The sequence below is a fragment of the Nylanderia fulva genome, unplaced genomic scaffold (assembly GCF_048542155.1).
Source record: "Nylanderia fulva isolate GAGA-0341 unplaced genomic scaffold, ASM4854215v1 Scaffold2, whole genome shotgun sequence".
Classification (NCBI taxonomy): Eukaryota; Metazoa; Arthropoda; class Insecta; order Hymenoptera; family Formicidae; genus Nylanderia; species Nylanderia fulva.
In genome coordinates, this window is record NW_028190263.1 from 3,667,351 (window position 1) to 3,686,757 (window position 19,407).

Consider the following 19,407-nt stretch of genomic DNA (forward strand, 5'->3'; position numbering starts at 1 on the left):
CCCGGGGCATCTAATTTCTCTCATCTTCGTAAAACAGCAATTTTCTTATAAATCGTGATTAAAAATAATTTCATCGTTCTTTACGCTACATTATACATCCCACCGTTTATCTCGGAATTTTTTTCACTTTTGGCTCTCGCGGTGCAAGAGGATTATCATGGACAATTTTCGAAAAAAATGCGGACAGCTAGATGTCAAAAAAGTTTGAAAATTAAAAAAAAATTGACTTGACTGAATATTCCGCCAATAACTGAGTGACGTGACAGCGCGACATTCGCGACCGCGCGGACATCCCTTGATTCAATTCTCGTCGACGAACGAGCCGATTCTATTACAGATTAGAACGCGATAGCGGGTGATATTTACCTGCAATCGTGCGCGAATTCGATGATCGTTACGTGGTGCACGAGATGCGCGTTACATCGCGATTTTCGTGACGCAGCGGAGGCTGGCAAAAATTGCAAGCCCTATTATTTCGGATCCTCCGGCGAGGGCGTCGTCGTCAGATAGATGCGACCCCGCAATCTTGCAACATCCTTCTTCGTACGGTCTGACATTGATCGAAAAGGCCGGCAGGCTGATTCGATGAACTTAATTTTCGGAAATAAATGTTTGTCGAAATTACAACGGTTTTCTTGTTACGAGAGAAACCGGACTCTATTATTCCCGGCTTCGTCAATCTTTTCCGGCAGAATCTGCAAGACTTGCGAGATTTTATTTTGCAAACAAATTTTTGCTTTCTTCAATTTTATCGCCATGTTATATTAAATGAACGATAATTAGTTGCACGCAATATAGTAATAAGTTTTCACAATGACGGTATATTACGGTTCAAATTCCGACTTAAAGCATAATTAAACGGGGATGCATACCTCAACAATGTTATAAGAGCAAATATTCTTCCATCCCTCGGATCACTTTACGGGGAAAGGATTAAAGCGGAGATTCATAAGAGTCCCTTCGCCGTCTCTCGTCGTTTGTCTCTTAAGTCTGACGTTCCGAAGATTCGGCCCGGGGTGTCTCGTAAAATGTGTAAAATGTCGCCCGCGCGACATTGAGATATCGCACGTGAGACTCAACATACTATCATTGTTCAAGCTCGACCGGTACTCCCACGCGACTTTTCTCCAGGTCAATTTCACCCTCGAAGACGCGTCGACCTTCTGCGGGATGTCGTAATCCTCGGACCGATCTACAGCACATCGATGCGTTGTAGGTAGACACGAATGAGCCAAGGGTCAAGGAACACATAACGCTCAGTCATGAGAAGTAGAGAAGTGAGGAGAAGAGAAGAAGAGAGGATCAAGAGATAGGTTCTCAACTCTTCCGGTTACTCCGAGATAGGCATTTCTTTCTTTCTTTTCTATTTTATTTTATTTCCTTTTAATTCCTTGCGTCTTGCTTATCAAGAGATTTTATTCCATTATTTAATTAAAGCTATAGAGAGGAATTTAAACCAAAAGATTTGTCCCCGGTAGACATTTGTGTGGATTATTTATATTATAATCAAGAGGAATGGGGAATAAAAAATGAACAAAGCGAAAGGAAAAAAAATAAAAATGAAAAAGAAAATAAAAAAAAACGGTCCACGGAACAAGTCCGACATACGTGACATTCTTGACGTGCATGTGATTAAAAAATTCATTCCCTGTCGCGCTTAACATCGCACGCTGCCGCGAGAAATCTCGTTACCGCGAAGAATCAAGCTCAATTTACATAAGTAGATATAGCGGGTGTGCGATGCACTGGCGGCGCCCCCGTAATGCATAATGCGAAATGCACATACGTATGTTTGCATCGTGGGACATTTATCGGGTGTTCGTGGTTTACAAAACGGGAGAAGGAAGGGAAGCCGGAGGAAAGGGAGAGAAAACCAAGGTGCTACGTCGAGATATCCAAAGAATGTCGAGATGCATCCTCGACTTTGTTCGAAACGATGGCGCGGAGAGTGAGGAAACGGATCACATCTCACAAAACACACACACAAGCATATGCGCACAGATGTGCTACGAGGCGCGATGAACTCGAAAAAATCGTCTCTAACGTGACTCACTGATTATCGAAGCGTGAACACCCGGTATAGGGCACCGTACAGTGATCACAATGCGACATTTTGCCCCGCGGGAACGTGCCCCTGGGGCACGTGGGGGATTATTATAATGAGATCTTTAGAATTCCTCTCGGCGCGCGAACAGGTCCTACTGTCCTACATTCTATAGTCTCTCTAAGTACTGATTCAAGGAACACGTCAAATGTCCGCGGTTTGTGAAAAGCCTGTTTCGAGCTGCTTGAACCACATTGCATTCATCGTTGAATCGATGCTGCTTTTTTTTCCATAAACTGACGTCGCGAGATATTTTGCACCGATGACTTACTCATATTTTTTTGTACATTTTAATATATAAGTCTTTATGTGTATTCAAAATGATGTGATAACTGTGTTTTGAAGACAAACATTCAGCAGACTGATGTAGAACATATATAAATGATATATATATATATTCTTGATAAATTGGAAATATTTCATTTTTAATTAATTTGACAATAATATTTATACACTTTAAAATATAATTCTTCCAAAATATATTTTCACATGCATTTACTGTAGAAATAAATATTGTATAAAGTTAACACAGCAAATATACATGAAAGAAATAATTTTTCATAGCGTCTTACGTTTGAGTGGAACGACACGAAAGAACGATGATCTTATAGGATTACTGATCATCGTACCCAGTCTTTCAACGATGATCGTGTCTCGAGCTTGGAAGAAAAAACGTTTCTTTTCTTTCTTTCAAATGCGCGCGGTTTTCAGTTTCGCAAAATCCTCGATCGTTTTTCACTGACCGCTCCCGTAGGATTGATCGCAACTGAAGTGATAAATAAAGGGTGATTTTTCATCGCACATGTTTTGTAGAGAGAAAAAAAGGACGAAATCGCGCATCAGCTCGTATCCGCGGAAGGGAGATTTGTCCGCTAGGCGTTGAATGCGAAATATATTTCTTACGCTAGAAGAGTATTTTATGTCACGTTCTCGCGACATCACCTGAATATCAGTCTTCTATCGGCGAAGAACCGGAAATAGATTAACGCGCTTAACGTATTCAACGTTATCGATTCCTGACCCATTCTTCCATTCATGGATGAGAAAGTAGAGCCATTACGAAAATAGAATGACTGACCGAAACATTCAATCTTTACGAGGCGAAGAAGTTTCTGAGCGTTGTCTGAAACAATTAACGTGTCTCGTATATTCTTTCATGTTCAAATTTTTTAATATAACTGACGAGAAATAAAATAGATATACTACATCTTTTCCCAAGTTACATTCTGAAATGCACTTTCTTGATGAAAATATAAATCAGATACAGTTTCTTGATAAAAATATAAATCGCGAAGCCTTTAAAGCTAATTTTATTAAAGTGTTTCAACTTTGTAAGACTGATTATAATGCAGATTGAATTATACTTCTTTAATTACGACACGATTTAGAAATTAAGATGAAGAATAAAACATTTGCGGGCAATTGTCATGAGGAGAACTTTTTATTTGCTAGTAAACTATAAAATTGTTCATAAACGCGGACGAAAATATGCTTGCGTTAAACTTCGGCACGCTCGCAAGAGCAGTTTGATGCTTGACAAGCGCGAATGCGCTTTCCAGTCCGTTACATTTTGGTCCTATACAGCATGTCACATCGTTTTAGCGATGACGATTCGCGTGCAGGAAGGCGTGAGTCCCGGAAAGCAACTATACGTGTTACACTCTCAGTGTACACCAGCGAGATAGATGTGGCGTTACAACTTGTAGCAAGATTAAAACACGGAGATAATAGAAAAATATACACGTTCGACGCAAGAGTTATTGGAAGCAGTTGATAATTTACCTACCTAGTTACGCGTTTCGCAATCTTTTTCCGCTTGGCAATGACAAATGCACAGTAATGCACTTTTTGCCTCGATTTGTACATGATATACGCGCACTAATAATCCGTTCTCTCGCACGTTTCCGCCGGCGATAATTAAGCCATATACCAGCAGCTTTTTTCAGCAAAAACTACGGAAAAAATTTCTACATAAAGATCTCAATAATTAGTAGCGCGTAACATATTACGAAAGCTTTCGATAATGCTTCGATAAGTGGTTAAAATGGTCAAACAAAGGGTAATTTTAAGAAGAGAATAAACAGTCTGGAACAAGAATCTCTCTTTCTCCCTTCCTCAGGCATTGCTGGACATTTCGGTCGTCTGAGTATCGTCTTGTGGTTTTCACGTGGAACGAGTGGAGAAATGTCACACCGCGAAACGAGTTTGCGGTGTGACTGGCTCCGTTGTTAGCTTACGTTCCTTACGAATATCCCTGTACATCGAGACAAGAAGACGGAAAAGAGTCGAGAGATATATGCCTCCAAATTCCGGACTCGTTACTCGTCACGGGGATGCGACCGAAGTATATCGCCTTGGCTGGGGATCGCTGGCGATAATAATTTTTGACCGACAGTTATTACCTGCGTGAAAGACGGGACGAAAGCGTAGACGCGGAACAATGGCACCGGGGATGGCTATAATTTTTCAGTGTCGATAACGTCTCGCGGCGATATTTCAACGGCCGAAAGTACACGTCTCGATTATTATCACGCAATAGTATCGATCGCCTGCTCTTGCGGCGCGAGGAAAAAATCTTTACGAAGAAAGCAAGTGATCTCAATTCCACGTGATTCGGAATAACTATTGCATAACTTAATTATCACACATGCAATTCTTTAAATAAGTAAATTTATCTTTGAAGAAGAAATTAAATTTTATAATTAATCAAATATTTTAATAAAATATTTAATAATTGTCATTAACAATTAAGAATTTATTAATTATCACACATGCAATTCTTTAAATAACTAAATTTGTCTTTAAAAGAGAAATTAAATTTTATAATTAATAAAATATTTAAAATTGGAAAAATAAAAAATGTATGACACAAATAGTAGGAAGAATCTGGTCAGTTTATGAGAAGTTAAAACAGCTGATGCGGAAGGAATTTTACTACTTTGCGAAATTATGATACAAACAGATGTCAAACAAAATTAGAATAATGAGTTCTTCGTGTTTCATTATCGCGGTCATATAAATATGAAAATGATTTTCGTGGGTCTATATTAAGCTCCCCGTCATCGTTCATCGGCCTCGTCCGGACTCGCACTGGTCGTGTCAGCTTTTCCCACACTTTGAACCGCTCATCCCGTGACCGCGCTCTTCTAAAACAGGAGGGTACGGATCAAGGCATCAGTAGACGGTAGAGGAGGCGGCAGCGAGAGCCGAGAAAGCGGCATCGAAATGGTAGGGAGATAGACGTACCAGAGCGGGATGGAAAGGGAACGACCGGACATGAGCGAGGAGAGAAGAAGAAACGTGGAAAAGCGCAAGAGAGAAAGCCGGACAAGCTCGATAGACAGGAAGAGGAGACTCGTCGAGGAAGCGAGAACGCGCCGGCGTCCGGCGTTGGGGCGAGAAGGACGGCGCGTCCGAACGGAGCAACAGAGTGCGACGTTTCAGGTCTTCGTGCTACCAGGAGAACATGCATAGTAGACACGTCGCAGACCAAGGGCATTCTGTCGTTTGTCGGCGAGTGGGAAAAAGACAAGAGCAAACGACGAGGAAAGAACGAAAGAGACGTGACCTGAGAAAGGTGAGACTCAGAGGAAGACGAGAAGTAAAGAGAAAAAGAGAAAGAAGGAGGAAGAGAGAGGGAGACTAAGAGGGAGAGGGAGAAAGAGAGGAAGAGAGAGGGAGAGAATAGCTCACTGACACGGTCACGGACGTGAGGAACGACGGAGAGCGGTATCGGAGAGCAACAGGTTGCCCTGATGCTTACTCTGGCAGGGGGATGCGACCCGGAGAAACTCGACGGTGATGTCGCGATACGCGAACACGAAAACGAAACGACGGATCTGAAATTGCGGTCGTGGAATGCGGGATGAGAAAGGCGAGGACAATGCGGGAACGAGGAGGATAAATAATTGCTCGTATCTTGATTGCTTTGGTATGCGTTGCTAGATCAACGCGAGATACATATATATATGTATGTACACGTGTTAGAAATGACTCTTCGATTGAATTCATTTCGTCATTGTCGCGTCTGAATTAGAAACTTGTTACATGCCGCAGTAATTATCGCGAATGGTACTTTATTTTATGACTATGGGTCACCTCCAAAATGTCATTCATCTCAATCAGGAAATTTATTAAGATTTATGATTTAATCAATTTCTTTTCCCACTTTTTTTCTTGATGAAAAGAGAATAGATAATTAGTCTAGCTTTTAAAATACGGGATCTTATAAAGTTAGAGGGAGTTAAGGAAATGAAATCTTTAGCGACAAATAATTTAACGATGACAGATTATTGGCTGAAGAACGCAAGTTATTGAAGTTCGATTTAAAAGTCATCTCTCTATACATAACAAGCGTTACGACGCCTGAGATTACAACAGTACAGGAAATTGCGTACGGCAAGAACGCGCGTGATATGGAAGTCGTTACCTCGCCGAGGTTCTTTCGGACCCGCTAGACGTACGACCGTCGTAAAACGTCGTCACGTGGGTCACATTCACTGCTGCGTGGTAGCCAGCTGCCGTCACGGGTAGCTCGTGAATCTGCGCGTTCGCCACAACAGCGAAATTCTTCCCGATCGATTTTTCTTCGGCGAACGAATCGGCAACAAAACCAGCGACCATCGATTCTCTACGGTTCCCGCTCGATTCGCTCGATGGTCGATGCTTAAACGCGTTCCTCGATCAACAAATTACGCGACCAAGAGATGAACACGCAAGTCGAATGTCACTTTTTTTCCACCCAGGCTTGTGGTTCTTTGGGGAGCTTGTTCTACTTTTCGCGAGCGATTTCTTTCACGGGGAGGACTCGATGGATTCTCGTCTTGCTTGATTTTGACGCACGACGGCAATCGTACTTGGCTACTGATGAATGATCCTTGTTGATTGCAAGTTATTATGTCCGCTGAAGACTCGCCGACTATGCACGCGCGCGTTTTTTTTTCCGAGGACGAATATATCACACTAGCGGCTGCAACAAGGTGCATGGAATCCCGTTGATAGATTACTTTCAAAGATGACTCAGACTTACGCGGCTCGCCGTTAAACGTTTCTTTGTAAAATCGTAGTCAAAGAGGAAGAAACGACGATTTTTCCAACCAGTAAAAAGGCTCGAAGGCTTTTATTTCCGCGCCACGTTAAAGGCTTCGTTTTTTGATTTACCTCAATGTACCTGTTTGTCACACGAGGATTACACGCGCGTCACATTATATGTACCATCGTTCCATTTCGGGCGTACGTGCGTAGCCGCGCACGAGCGCAGGAGGGTTGCCTTTATCCCTATCGCGATATTTTATCGACTGCGGTTGCTTTTCTACGGACGGAGACGAACGAGGATACGGTGTAGCCTCGACACTTTTTTCTCTTCCAACCTCTTCCTACGTGAGGATGAGACGAACAAAGAGAGAAAGAAAGAAAGAATGAGTGACCGTGTGTATGCGCTCGTTCTTCCTTCTCCCTCACGCTTCTCGTCTACTCGGCCTCTTCATTCTTCCCTGACCCTTTTGCTCTTCTCTTGCCGGAGCACTTGGCTCGTAATTACCATGATCAAACAATGCTACAGGGAATCGTATCCCCTCGTACTTCGCGATGTTTGATGCTCGCGCGATGCTGGCTACGAATCGTTGCTGTGGTCGTTATCATCGGCAAGCAAGACGACGTTTGTGGTAGTACTTGCGCGAGAGGTGGGTGAGACATTCTACCGGTCGACCACCGAGAATAGGGCTGTAGGGGTCCCGGATTGATTACGGTAGTCTACTGCTCTTTGAACGTCCGAGTATAATTCACGATCGCGTATAATGCGCGAAAGCAACCGTGCCGACGAGCGGCTCTCTCTGTGGCCTCAAATATGAAATCAATTATGGTTCTACGCGTGAAACGCTCCTCAAATATAGTTCGTCGATTAATTAAAATTAAAATTTTTTCTATCTTATACCTACAGCGAGGATTAGTTCGAGAGTATTTCACGAGATCTGTGAAGAACGTGATGCTCTGAAAGACTCGATTACACGTCTCGAGGAGCTGTGAAAATTATGCTTGCGTTAATATCGTGTGATCGAGTAATTAAGGAAAAATTCTGAGACGCTGCCACGATTAAACGTTTCACAGTCGTACGTCTCGGCGAGGTCTGATTAATCGTGGTCGGTCGCTCATGAATCCTGGCGCGTCGGATTACGAGTCAAATGAATATGGACGAACACGGAGACGCACATGCATTACCCGGTCCCAAGTTACAAGTGGGAACGCATTAAAAGGGAAGGGATTAAAACGCAAAGAGGAAGGAATCTTTTTTTTATACGAAGAAGAGATGAGTTCTCGCTTGCAAAGTTGCGTCGGCAAATATTTTCGTTTTATACGAGTCAGCGTCAGCACGCTGATATCAGGAATTGCGAAGTTGCGCAGTGAATGCTCACCATCGAGATAATTCAAACTGGCGCACAATGTTACCGCGAGATAGAAAGAAAAGAGTTTTTTTATATAGCAGCTATTCACAAAAATATTAATTAAATTAAAAACACGTAACGTGTCAAGCGTTTTTATATAATATAATTGAAAAATTTCTAATGATTGAAATAAAGGATATTCGTTAAATGAATTTTTTTTCAGCAAAAAAAGAATTTATAAATAAAAGAAAATAATAATTCTCGCGAGAATAATTGTGCAATATTTTCAAATATTCTATAATTGATTTAATATCACGTTATTTCCCAGATTTTTAAAGATTAGATTTGGATTAAACGACTAGTTAGATTAGAAGTATATATTGTGTCTTTAAGTTTTAAGCGTATTAAATTGCACTCTGCTATGGTTGAATCAAGTTCGTTACGGATGAGGAACAATCCAATTACTTCGAGTAGTCATCCGGTCAAAACTTCCGAGAACAAATTAGCGTTTCTTTTACTCCTCGTTGAAAGCACAAAAAAATATAACACGACATCAGAAATAAAGAGCTGTGCGATCATAGTTATCCTCGATCGAAACACTCTTCTTCTTCTTAATCTGAGTTAATGACAATGTAATATATTAATTTCAATATGTATTATTCAAATTTTTCTGAGATTAATTATATAAAGTCACAAGATATTTTCGAATATATTTTTGTTGTAAAAACATTTGCTTGAATAAAATAAAAAATTCAATATTAAAAAAAATATCCAGTCAACTTTGCTTCTCGTTTATTTGTACATTCACAGTTTTCATCCCAAAAATAATTCCCTGATCCCCTGATTCTTCCTTTAAAATTTCGTTGCTCGCACGTCACTATATATACAAACACCGTAATGTTTAGATGTGAAGTCAGAATCTTTTCCATGCCACATCTTCCGGAAGACAGACACTGGTTGCTCCAAAAGCGGAGTCGTACAGAGAATGAAGTCATGAGGAAAAAGAACTATATCTATAGATATAGATAGAAATATATCTATAGATTCTGAAAAGTGAAAAATTTTGATAAATCACGGTTGCGCGTTTTGTGAGTTTATGAAAATAGACTTTATACATAAAATAACAGACCGTGATACTGATTCACTATAAATTTCATATGTAACATCAATGATTTTTTTTCTATCAATCTCTCTATAAATAAGTTATTTTACAATTTAATTTAATTTTTTTAGTTTTATTTTATATTTGATTAAATTCACATATAAAGATTTAAAACTTTGGCAATATACTTTATCAGGTTACGATCTGGATTAATTTGTATTACTCGATATCATGTAATGCGTGCATAGTGCTACCCTTTCTAAATATACTAAGTTTAGATGATTGAGAATATTGTGTATTATATCCATGAGAAGACGCATTCAATACCCATCAACTTCAATAGCCTATATAGTTCTATAAATAATGGAATCTCGTTAAAGGAGTTTATAAATAATGGAATCCTGTTACTGGAATCTTGCTGGAGAGTGGCGGGATTGGTAGCTTGCCTTTTATCATGACAATCATACGAAGACACGCGTGTGTCGTTTCTACAAAAAGGCATTGTATAGGAATTTAATAAAACCGATTTCTATATCGGTAAAGCATATAGTACATCGAATAAAGACAACGTACAAGGCTAAAGTATATCGCACATTCTTTTTATTATAAAAATGAATATGCATTCTTGAAAAGAACACGACACGTCGTGAAATATTTCCATTGCGAGAACATAAGATCTTAGAATAAGATCGCATTCATTTGCGGCACTATTTTATAATAACATCTTTACACAAAGGATAAATTTAATAAAGCAAATTATTTATGTGATAAAATAAACATTATATTAATAATAAAAGATTAATTCAATTTTTTATTTTATTTCCGAATATAATTATTGCAATGTGTTTATCAAAATGCAGTATTACTGGATTTCGAAATTTTATGTGCTGAGCGTTTCATTGAGAATTGAAAGAAGTCATACCGAAAAATTCAGAAACTAAACTTCCTTTTCAGTTGACCTTTCCTCGCGACACATATGGTCGTAACTTCTTTACGAAAGATTTAGCACAGATTGTTGATCTGAGAATTTTAGATCTAATGTTTAAAATAAATGTTGTAAAGTACATACAATGTTGATGTCGCGAAATTTTCAATTTTCCAAATTTGAAGAATATTAAAAATGTCAAAAGCCTATTTCAAATATATAAAAGCGCGCAACCTATTTTTCTTTTTTTTTTAAATTTATTTAATCAAATCATTTCGATGCATTCTCTTATTCGTCTCGTTTACGAAAGCCATAGCGCACATAATCACCCTGATGAGAGCGAAGCGCTTTGTACTAATTGAAAACATAGAGGTTTTTATTAATTACTCTTCTAATGATCGATGTGCGCAGCTCGCGAACCTCGATTTCAATCGATCAAACGACTCTACTCTCTCACGAGATTACATTTAATTCAAATCTATTTAGAGCACACACACACATGTATCATGATACGTCACGCGTGAGTTGTGATATAAGTGCATACTTTCGACGACACGGTACCCCTTCGTGAGATAATCTCGTTTGTACAAACGGAAACGTCCAACAATAAACAAAACCGTAATACTTTCGAGTGTTTCGGACCGGCACGGAACGGGTGCCTTGTGTGCATAACGAAGCACATGAGGGCTGTGCCCTGGAGTATTAACTTATGGAACAGAAATAACAGCTTTCTTCCCCCTCTATCTAGGAGAACCAAAATAAGCTACGAAATGCAGGATTGTTCGCAACGTATGTGGCCGACTACCTGACAGAATGTTTTTCGCGTTGGGAAATTCTACGAGTAAATATATATATATATATGTATGTATGTATATACAATATATAGCGGGACACATTGTGCGGTTTACATGTATTTATTCGGCCGACATAAAATTGTTTATTCGGCAAAAGCTCACGGTCTTTTGTCCCCGTGAAGTAGACTTCTCAAATTTAAAATTCAAAAAAAGATAAGAACGTTGGTGAGTTTTGTTATTTCTCATGCGCCTTTGAATGCGGTAACCTTCGTAATATTGCCACGTCAGCGTAAAGGTACTCGTGAAGGTATGCATTTCCGTTTTAAATGCAACATAAGCAAGCATATTCGACATAATAATCTAATAATTTTAAAAGGAATATATTTTTCAGAATCTTTAAATTATGTTAGAAAAAAATGTTGACCTTTAAATAATTAACAATTTAATATAATAAATATAAAAATAAAATAAAAAACATTTATATCTATTATATGTGAACGTGTGCGTAAATAAGTTGAAATAAATTAAACTACAAGAGCACAAGTCTCTCGTAATTGCATAGAATGCGACAAGTTGTAATTTCATTGGGCGAAACAATTCGCAACTGCGACGTTAAATCTCGCGCCGTTTTCAAGCGTAATACTATGCAGTTGCAATTTTAAACTCCGACACGTACTCTTACACGCGTACTCTGCGTACAGAGACGGAAGGACAACGTCTACATAGATTCAGTGAAAATTAGCATAAGCCATTGTCCTGCCAAGCTGTTGGTCAGAAGGATGTACCTGTGAAAGCTCGCTACAATAACCCTCTATACTCGTTGTAGGTGGAGTACTGTTATAACCGTAAATCAATGATAAAGATATTGCACTTTCGTGACTCGCGAATATGTGACAATTGCGCGTATATGTGGCAATGCAATGATGATGTGATTTAATTAAATTTCTTGCCTAAGTTTCCTCAACAGAATTTTCAGCATGATTTAATTAGAAACATGGGAATGCACTTAGCAAAATAATTTCGTTACCGTTGTTCTATTTTAATCTTCATTCACGAAATATGCGTGTAAAAACTTGACTTTATCAAAGCTTAGCATAATTAAAACATTAATTTCATAAATAATATATATCTTTTTCTAGCAGCTTAATACAGTATATAAAAAATAAACGGAAATAAGAAAATTGCGACCTATAAATCCTGAGTGTATACTTCATCAATATGAAAGTATAGGAATAGAGGCAAAAAATTATATATACACCAGAGACAAATGTAGCACCTATTAAATGTGAATAGTGTGAATAGTGAAAGGTTAATGATAGTCACGTTCGCGCGTAATAGCATTAAGTTATAGTGCGAAGGATTACATGAAATAGCCATTAAAAATAACGCAATACTGTCGCCTATGAAGAAGTATATGAAGCAGTATATGAACTAACTGGACGCGCTCTCGCTTTGACCTCTTTGACAAACGAGCCATTCGGGGGAGACACATATGTTGACCAACCCGCCATTCGCATCCCACGAGAAGTTACGAGAGGGTCTCCCGGCATATACGAATTGTTGGAACGCATGTCAGAAGAGGCATATAGATGTTCGCGCTTAGACGAGCGGAGATAAAGACTTTTCTACAAAATTTCCATATGCCTAACGATAGAATCGTTCGGAGAATAGTTCTGCATAGTTTGAATTCCCTGGTGAGAATTTTATCGGTCGTTCTATGAATGTAAACGCGGATGCAACTAAAATCATTAAATGCTTTTAATATTTTTTATTCTTATCATATATATGTTTCTACCGATAAATGTTAAATGTGTGTATAATATATAACATACATACATATAAACATATATACATATGTGTATATTTGTATGTATATGTATATGTATATATATATAAACATGTTAATCATCATGATTATAATTATATTTAGAATATCTCATCAATCATAATATTCAAGTTTATTGTAACTTTTATAATTTCTGAAGATATTTTATTATAAAAAATGTATGTGTCAGTTTTCAAAATAGGCATTATTTTACCAAACATATATTGATAAATATATGACGTGTAAATTCTATTAAATTCAACAAGTGTCCTCTCAAAATTACGAAATTTTATTTTGACACGATATCTAATAAAGAAATTATTATTTAATAAAATTAATTGATATTTAATAATTATCCTATTTTATAAAAGTAAGAATTTTTATGTTAATTAAGATATATGCATAAAAATAATTATTAATATATTAAATATATATTAAAATATATAATAGAATATAATAGAATAATATAATAGAATATAATAAATTAATTAATGTTTAATAAATAATTAATAATAATTGTCAATTTTCATTAATAATATAATCACACAAAAATAGCTATAAACCTGTATTAAAATATAATATAAATCGTGATAAAAAAGTATTTTCAATGTTTTTCATATCTAAAAAAAGCGTAGGCGTTATATTTCACGGAGATATGCAATGAATCATGGTGCAACACTGCATATTTATCGCATACAACGGATTTCGAATTTGACAGTAGCGGAAATCGAATAGTTGGGCATATTGTCATAGTATGTATCTATATAGTTAAAAATAAACAAAAATCGTAAAAAATTTCAATTTGTCTACAATTTCAATTTCAAAGATCTATCTCCTAACAAAAAACGATAAGGCTGATTTTTCCAACTTCTTGATAAGTTTACCCGATAGGTAGCATATTTTCGTTTTTTTCAGATAAGTTTTAAAAAAGGAGTCGAAGATATGCTATATTGGGTAAAACCTACCAAGAAGTTGGAAAAACCGACCCTTAGAATGTTAAATTATCGCGTATGTTTACGACAGCTCATTGCGATATACAATTATAATCTTTAAAATATTTAACTTTAAATATCTAAAAATCTCTAACATATTTGACAGTATTGTCATATCTTTACGTGATTTTTTTTGATTTGTTATTTTGAGATTGAAGCAACAAAAAAAAGAAGAAATATATCACAGAAGAATATCACAAATTCATTATTCGCGCAAATCAATCAGAGAGATTTTGTAATCAATATAATTATTAATTACGTGCTGTATATACATGATTCAACATCTGACTCAAAAGCGGCGCGTAAGATAGTAAGTAAAAAAGCCGTGCGCAAAAACCACCTAAGCTTTTAATTAAAACTCTTTAAAGGGTTCTGTAACAAAGTACTTTCGTGCGCACTTCACAAAAACGGATTAATTAAGACAGCTGGAAAAACCATCGATAAGTTTAAAATTGATCTTTGAATCTAAACAATCGAAAAAATAAAAAGCACAGCAAAGGTTAAAGAAGGTATTCAAAAATCGACGTGAAAAAAGTGGAGTAACGAGAGACTGACGCGACGAAAAAGGCGCGAAAAGGCGCGAAAAAAATTTTCGACTAACCACGTGCTCCTAGTGTTCGTCATGCCCGGTGAGGATGAGCCTCGGGACGTACGCAGAAGCCGGAAAACCCCTCTCGACACTCAGCTGAGAAAGGATCCGAAGGAACGATAACGCGCACCACCTCCGCGGACGGGAGTCGGCCACTGACTGAACGTGACTCCGATTCTCTCTGGAACCGGGAGGAGGCTGCGTCGACCGGTCATGGACCACGGGCCTGCGGCCTTCCGACACTGAAGTCGCGGTGCCGCAAATTTCGCTCCTACCCTCTTATTTCACCGCGCTTACCGGCCTCGTGAAATTTTCGACTTATAAACTCGCGTAATATGTTAAAATTTATTCCAAATTTAATAATATGGAATTAAAATAAATTTTAAATATGTAATACATAGTTAGGTATATGTTTAGCAAGTTTTATCGTTATTAGATTCTTGACGATTAAACGCACACCAGAGAGAGATTTTAATAATTATGATCACATGTAATTAAAGATCAAACAAACTTACCTGTGAAGTTTGATCGAAATTATATTAAGAGCCTTGTTCGAAAAGATTACAACATGTACATATTATAATCTTGAAAACGAAGCCTGAAATATAATTACTAATTTTTATACCTCAGAATGGGCATGAGAATATATTTTTGTATAATAAAAAAGAGTTTGCATGTAATAAATACGACGTATGTAAATATCTTTTTTATATAAATATGTACATATAAATATATGTATAAATAAATTATGCAATATTGGTGTAATATTGATAAAAATAGAGAATAAAGATCATTTTTTTATATGTAAAAATTGCATATAAGATTAAAAAGAGGAAAAATTTTATTTCACTCGAATATGCATAATTTTTAGGACATAAAAATAAGAGCAAATGAACAATGTTCACGTAAAACATATCTAACTGAGATAATAAGACGCGCAAAATGCAGCATCGATAATTAAATTGTTCTACATCAGGAAGTATTCCGATGTAGAATCCGATGTATAATCGTGCGTATATTAATTCTACATATATAGTACTAAATCAATTGTAAACGAACATCTATTTTTTTCTTTTGTATATAGACAAACAAGAATACCAATTAATTTTTGTTGAACTAAATTTAATTGAAATATCGACTGTTAATTTTTTATTTTCGTGATGTTGATCATGTAAACAAAGAATAAAATAAAATACGCGAGAAACTGAATGAAAATTCCATTATATGTATACATATGCATATATGCATTAGATATACATATAATCTAAGTAAATTTTATTATTCAGCATTGAGCATTGAGCATTTAGAATTTCTTCTAAAATCTTTTGTAATGTCTTTCACATACCATTTCTGTATGCGGTAATGATAAACGTAATCAATTCGTAATCTATTCTGCCTCTTAAGTCAAAATTTATGTTGTTTCATGATATCTATAAGATTTATGATAAATCAGAGTTATCGAAAGGATTCGAGAAATTTGGCACGCTACCAGTTTAAGTAGCCCAAGGCCGAGGAAACATCGCGGTCTCGCGGCTTCTAGAAATCCATTCATCCGTTCATTCACTTACTCCGCGAACGTCTTAATGAAAAGTGAGTCGGCGAGGGCGCTCGGGAACGAGCGATTTACGAGCGATCGGCTGATGTGTAATCTAGCGCGTGGAAATAGCAAATGAATAATGTAAAGCTCTTCCGATAGTTCCGTAATAGTAGCGAGTGCATAATATTATTCCTCGCGACAAAACACAAGTTGTTTGCGTGAAGAAGGACAAATATTTTTGTAATTTTGATACTAAACATTATAAAATATTTAATGCAATATTTGACGTAAAAAAATATGCAAAAAGTCATGAAATTGTTTGCACATTTAAACAATAAAAATGTAAACAAATTTCGAGAATAATGAGCAGAAAGATAAAATTTTATTTTATTCATTTTTAAATTTAGTAAAAATTTGACATAAAAAGATAATTATTTTTTTGAAAATAGAGATTTTTATAAAGAGAGAAATATTTTTTTGTTAATTCATGAAATCTGAAACTTTTATGAAACATAATTATTGCTTAATGAATAATTCGACTGCTACGTCGAATGGACCATATTTTTTTATCCCTTTTGCCACTAGTACTGTCTAATTATCACCAAAGAAGTTAAACTGCATTTTCAAGATAGGATGACATTACCGAAGTTTGGCCGATTTCAAGACGAGAGAAGTGGAACTTTTAATAATAAGATCCAGTAGACATAAACTCTCGCGTACTTCGTACTAAATCGTTTTAATAATTGCGAAAGTACCTATTCGAGAGAGTAAGGTAATTCTCCATTTGGAGTGAAAAGACTGAATCGCACACTATTCAGCGCGATGCGTCTTTTCGTCCTGATGCAATTTTTTGTGACTGACGTTGACGTTAAGCAACGTGCCAATTTTTTCTTAATAATATTAAGCACATAAAGTTTTTTTATTGTTATTAAATTAGGAGCATTTTTGAGTAAAAGAGAGTCAGTTTAAAGTAAAAAATAATTAAAAACGATTTGATGTTTTTTAATACCTAAAAAAAGTCGCATTTGAAATATAAATATATTAAATTATTAAACATTGTACATAATATTAATAATACAATGTATAATATAATATTTCAAATATCAGTTTAACACTTAACCTGCTCATATAATTTTAATTATAGTCTTTTCCCGCATTGTATCAAGTGTATATTTTTTTTAACTTTTGGTTATTATACTGCATTTTTAAAAATAGAAGTAAAGAAATTATTTTGCTTTTATTTCATAGAAAGATATTCTGTTCTCAAATAAGACATAACAAAGAGAAGGATTGATTATCTAATTAAGGTAATGAAATATCTTTTTAATTAATTTAGTAAAAACAAAAAATACTTGCTATATTAATTTACCTTGACAGTCTATGGTACATGATGAACAATACGATCCTCCCCGATCCTGCGGGAATCCAGGATGCAGAGAGGAATTTATTCCTAACACAACGCCGGTTCTGTCTGTTCCTCGAGGCTATAGGGCCTAAAGGCTGTACGACACGGAAGCCGGTCCTAACGAAGGGACGCGCGCGTACAACTCACAGGAGAAAACTGACCGAAAGAAGCGCGGAACTCGCAGAGAGAACCGACCCTCGATATGAGTTGCTTTCGGTGAGAAGAAGAGGGGCCAAACAGCACGAGAGAAAGAGAGGAAGAAAATGTGAAGAAGGGAGAATGAAGAGGGGAGGGAGGGATGAGTAGGACTAGGAGATATGGGGTGGTCGACTGGGAAGAGAACGCAAGATAGCTTTAAAGAGGAGCAATGGTGGGGATTTCTTATTCATTCATACTCCAACGCCCCCGCGAATTACGAGCACTAATTCCTCTCGCTCTCTCCAGCGTCCACATTCGAAATGCGTCCAATGCCGTCCGATTAACGAATTTATCGTTCCCTGCTCTTCTTTAAGCACATTGTCGATGAAGCGTGCGAAGAATACCCACGATTCTTTGAGAGATGAATCATGACAATTTTATTTTTCATTATACGATATTCTTAGATTCGTTCCCTTAATTTATTACACACACACCCAGTGTGCTTCTCTCGTCTTTTTTAATAAATCAAACTTCACAGAAATATTAAAGAATTTCTCAAGTTTTACGGATTCTGCTTTTATTAATCATTTACTAATCAGATTTTGTTTCTTAGAAGAATTATTAAATGTGTAATAAATAAATTCTTCCACAATAGAAATATCAATGCTTTAATAATTTTCAACAAATTATAAGCAAATAAAATTTTGAAAGATTGATTAATAAAGTAACTTTTAAATTAAATTGAAAATGATGCAAACAATATTTGCGTTTTAAGTAAACGCAATTTAATTACCGAAATTATTGAAATTCATTCAATTAAAATAATTTTAATTTACAACATCGTCGATTTCTAACGGAGAATTTAGCCACTAAAAGCGAATGCATATGCTATATTTACCCAATTAATATATTCACTCGAAAAGGCTCCTGACTCTATCGATGTAGGCCGCAATTACTATAAAAAATGAAATTTTTTCTCGATGGGGAAAATATTGCCTACCTCGTCTATCGACCTACGCTATTCTGTGTGCGCGCGCGTGAACGAGCGAACTCGTTTATCATCGTTATCGGTTGAGAATCGCATCTGCGATAGACGGTCATACATTAACGGCCTTTTGTTAATTAACGCATCTGGCCGTCGCGCGAACAATGCGCGTCAAACGGCAACGGCTATTGAATTTCGGCGAATCGGATAATCCGCGTTCTAGACTCCGAATCCGTATCCGTCCATTCGATACATACCAGTCCGGCCGGATAATCACGCGCTCGCATTTTATTAATCGACATGGGATTTTGTTAATTACGCGGGAGTATTATGCGGCGGCAAAGTACCGGGAGAAATGCCGAGTGACGCAGCTGGCCCGCTTGAAAAGCCCGTGTTTGGACGCCAATGCCGGCGGCGTGTGGTGTGTGGCATCCAACACCACCTGTTATAACTTCTGAAATTACGAAATCCCCCGTACTGTTTGCAATCCGGTCTGTTTGAAGCTTGCCACGTGCTTAACTTTACGTATATGGCACAGCCATAATTTCACTTTGTTGACGGTGCAGCGACGAATTCTAATTAACGCAGCGCGTGCGACCGTTCCGCGGTTCTATATTCGATATATTGTCGA

The 19,407-nt window shown here is 36.9% G+C and overlaps 1 protein-coding gene across 5 annotated transcripts in view; it reads right to left on the bottom strand.

Moving 5' to 3' along the window:
- Ppn (proteoglycan-like sulfated glycoprotein papilin) overlaps positions 1-17,808 on the bottom strand; it is a 103,130-nt gene extending 85,322 nt beyond the window's left edge. For 2 of the 5 annotated variants that reach the window (XM_029318557.2, XM_029318556.2), the window contains exon 1: positions 14,724-14,823. In XM_029318557.2, coding sequence (XP_029174390.2) covers positions 14,724-14,746 — 23 coding nt within the window. In that variant the 5' untranslated portion in view covers positions 14,747-14,823. Of the gene's footprint in view, positions 1-14,723; positions 14,895-17,617 lie in introns of those variants that run through there. The other 3 variants (XM_029318554.2, XM_029318553.2, XM_029318558.2) reach the window with 3 other exon arrangements.
- Positions 17,809-19,407: the final 1,599 nt, after the last annotated feature.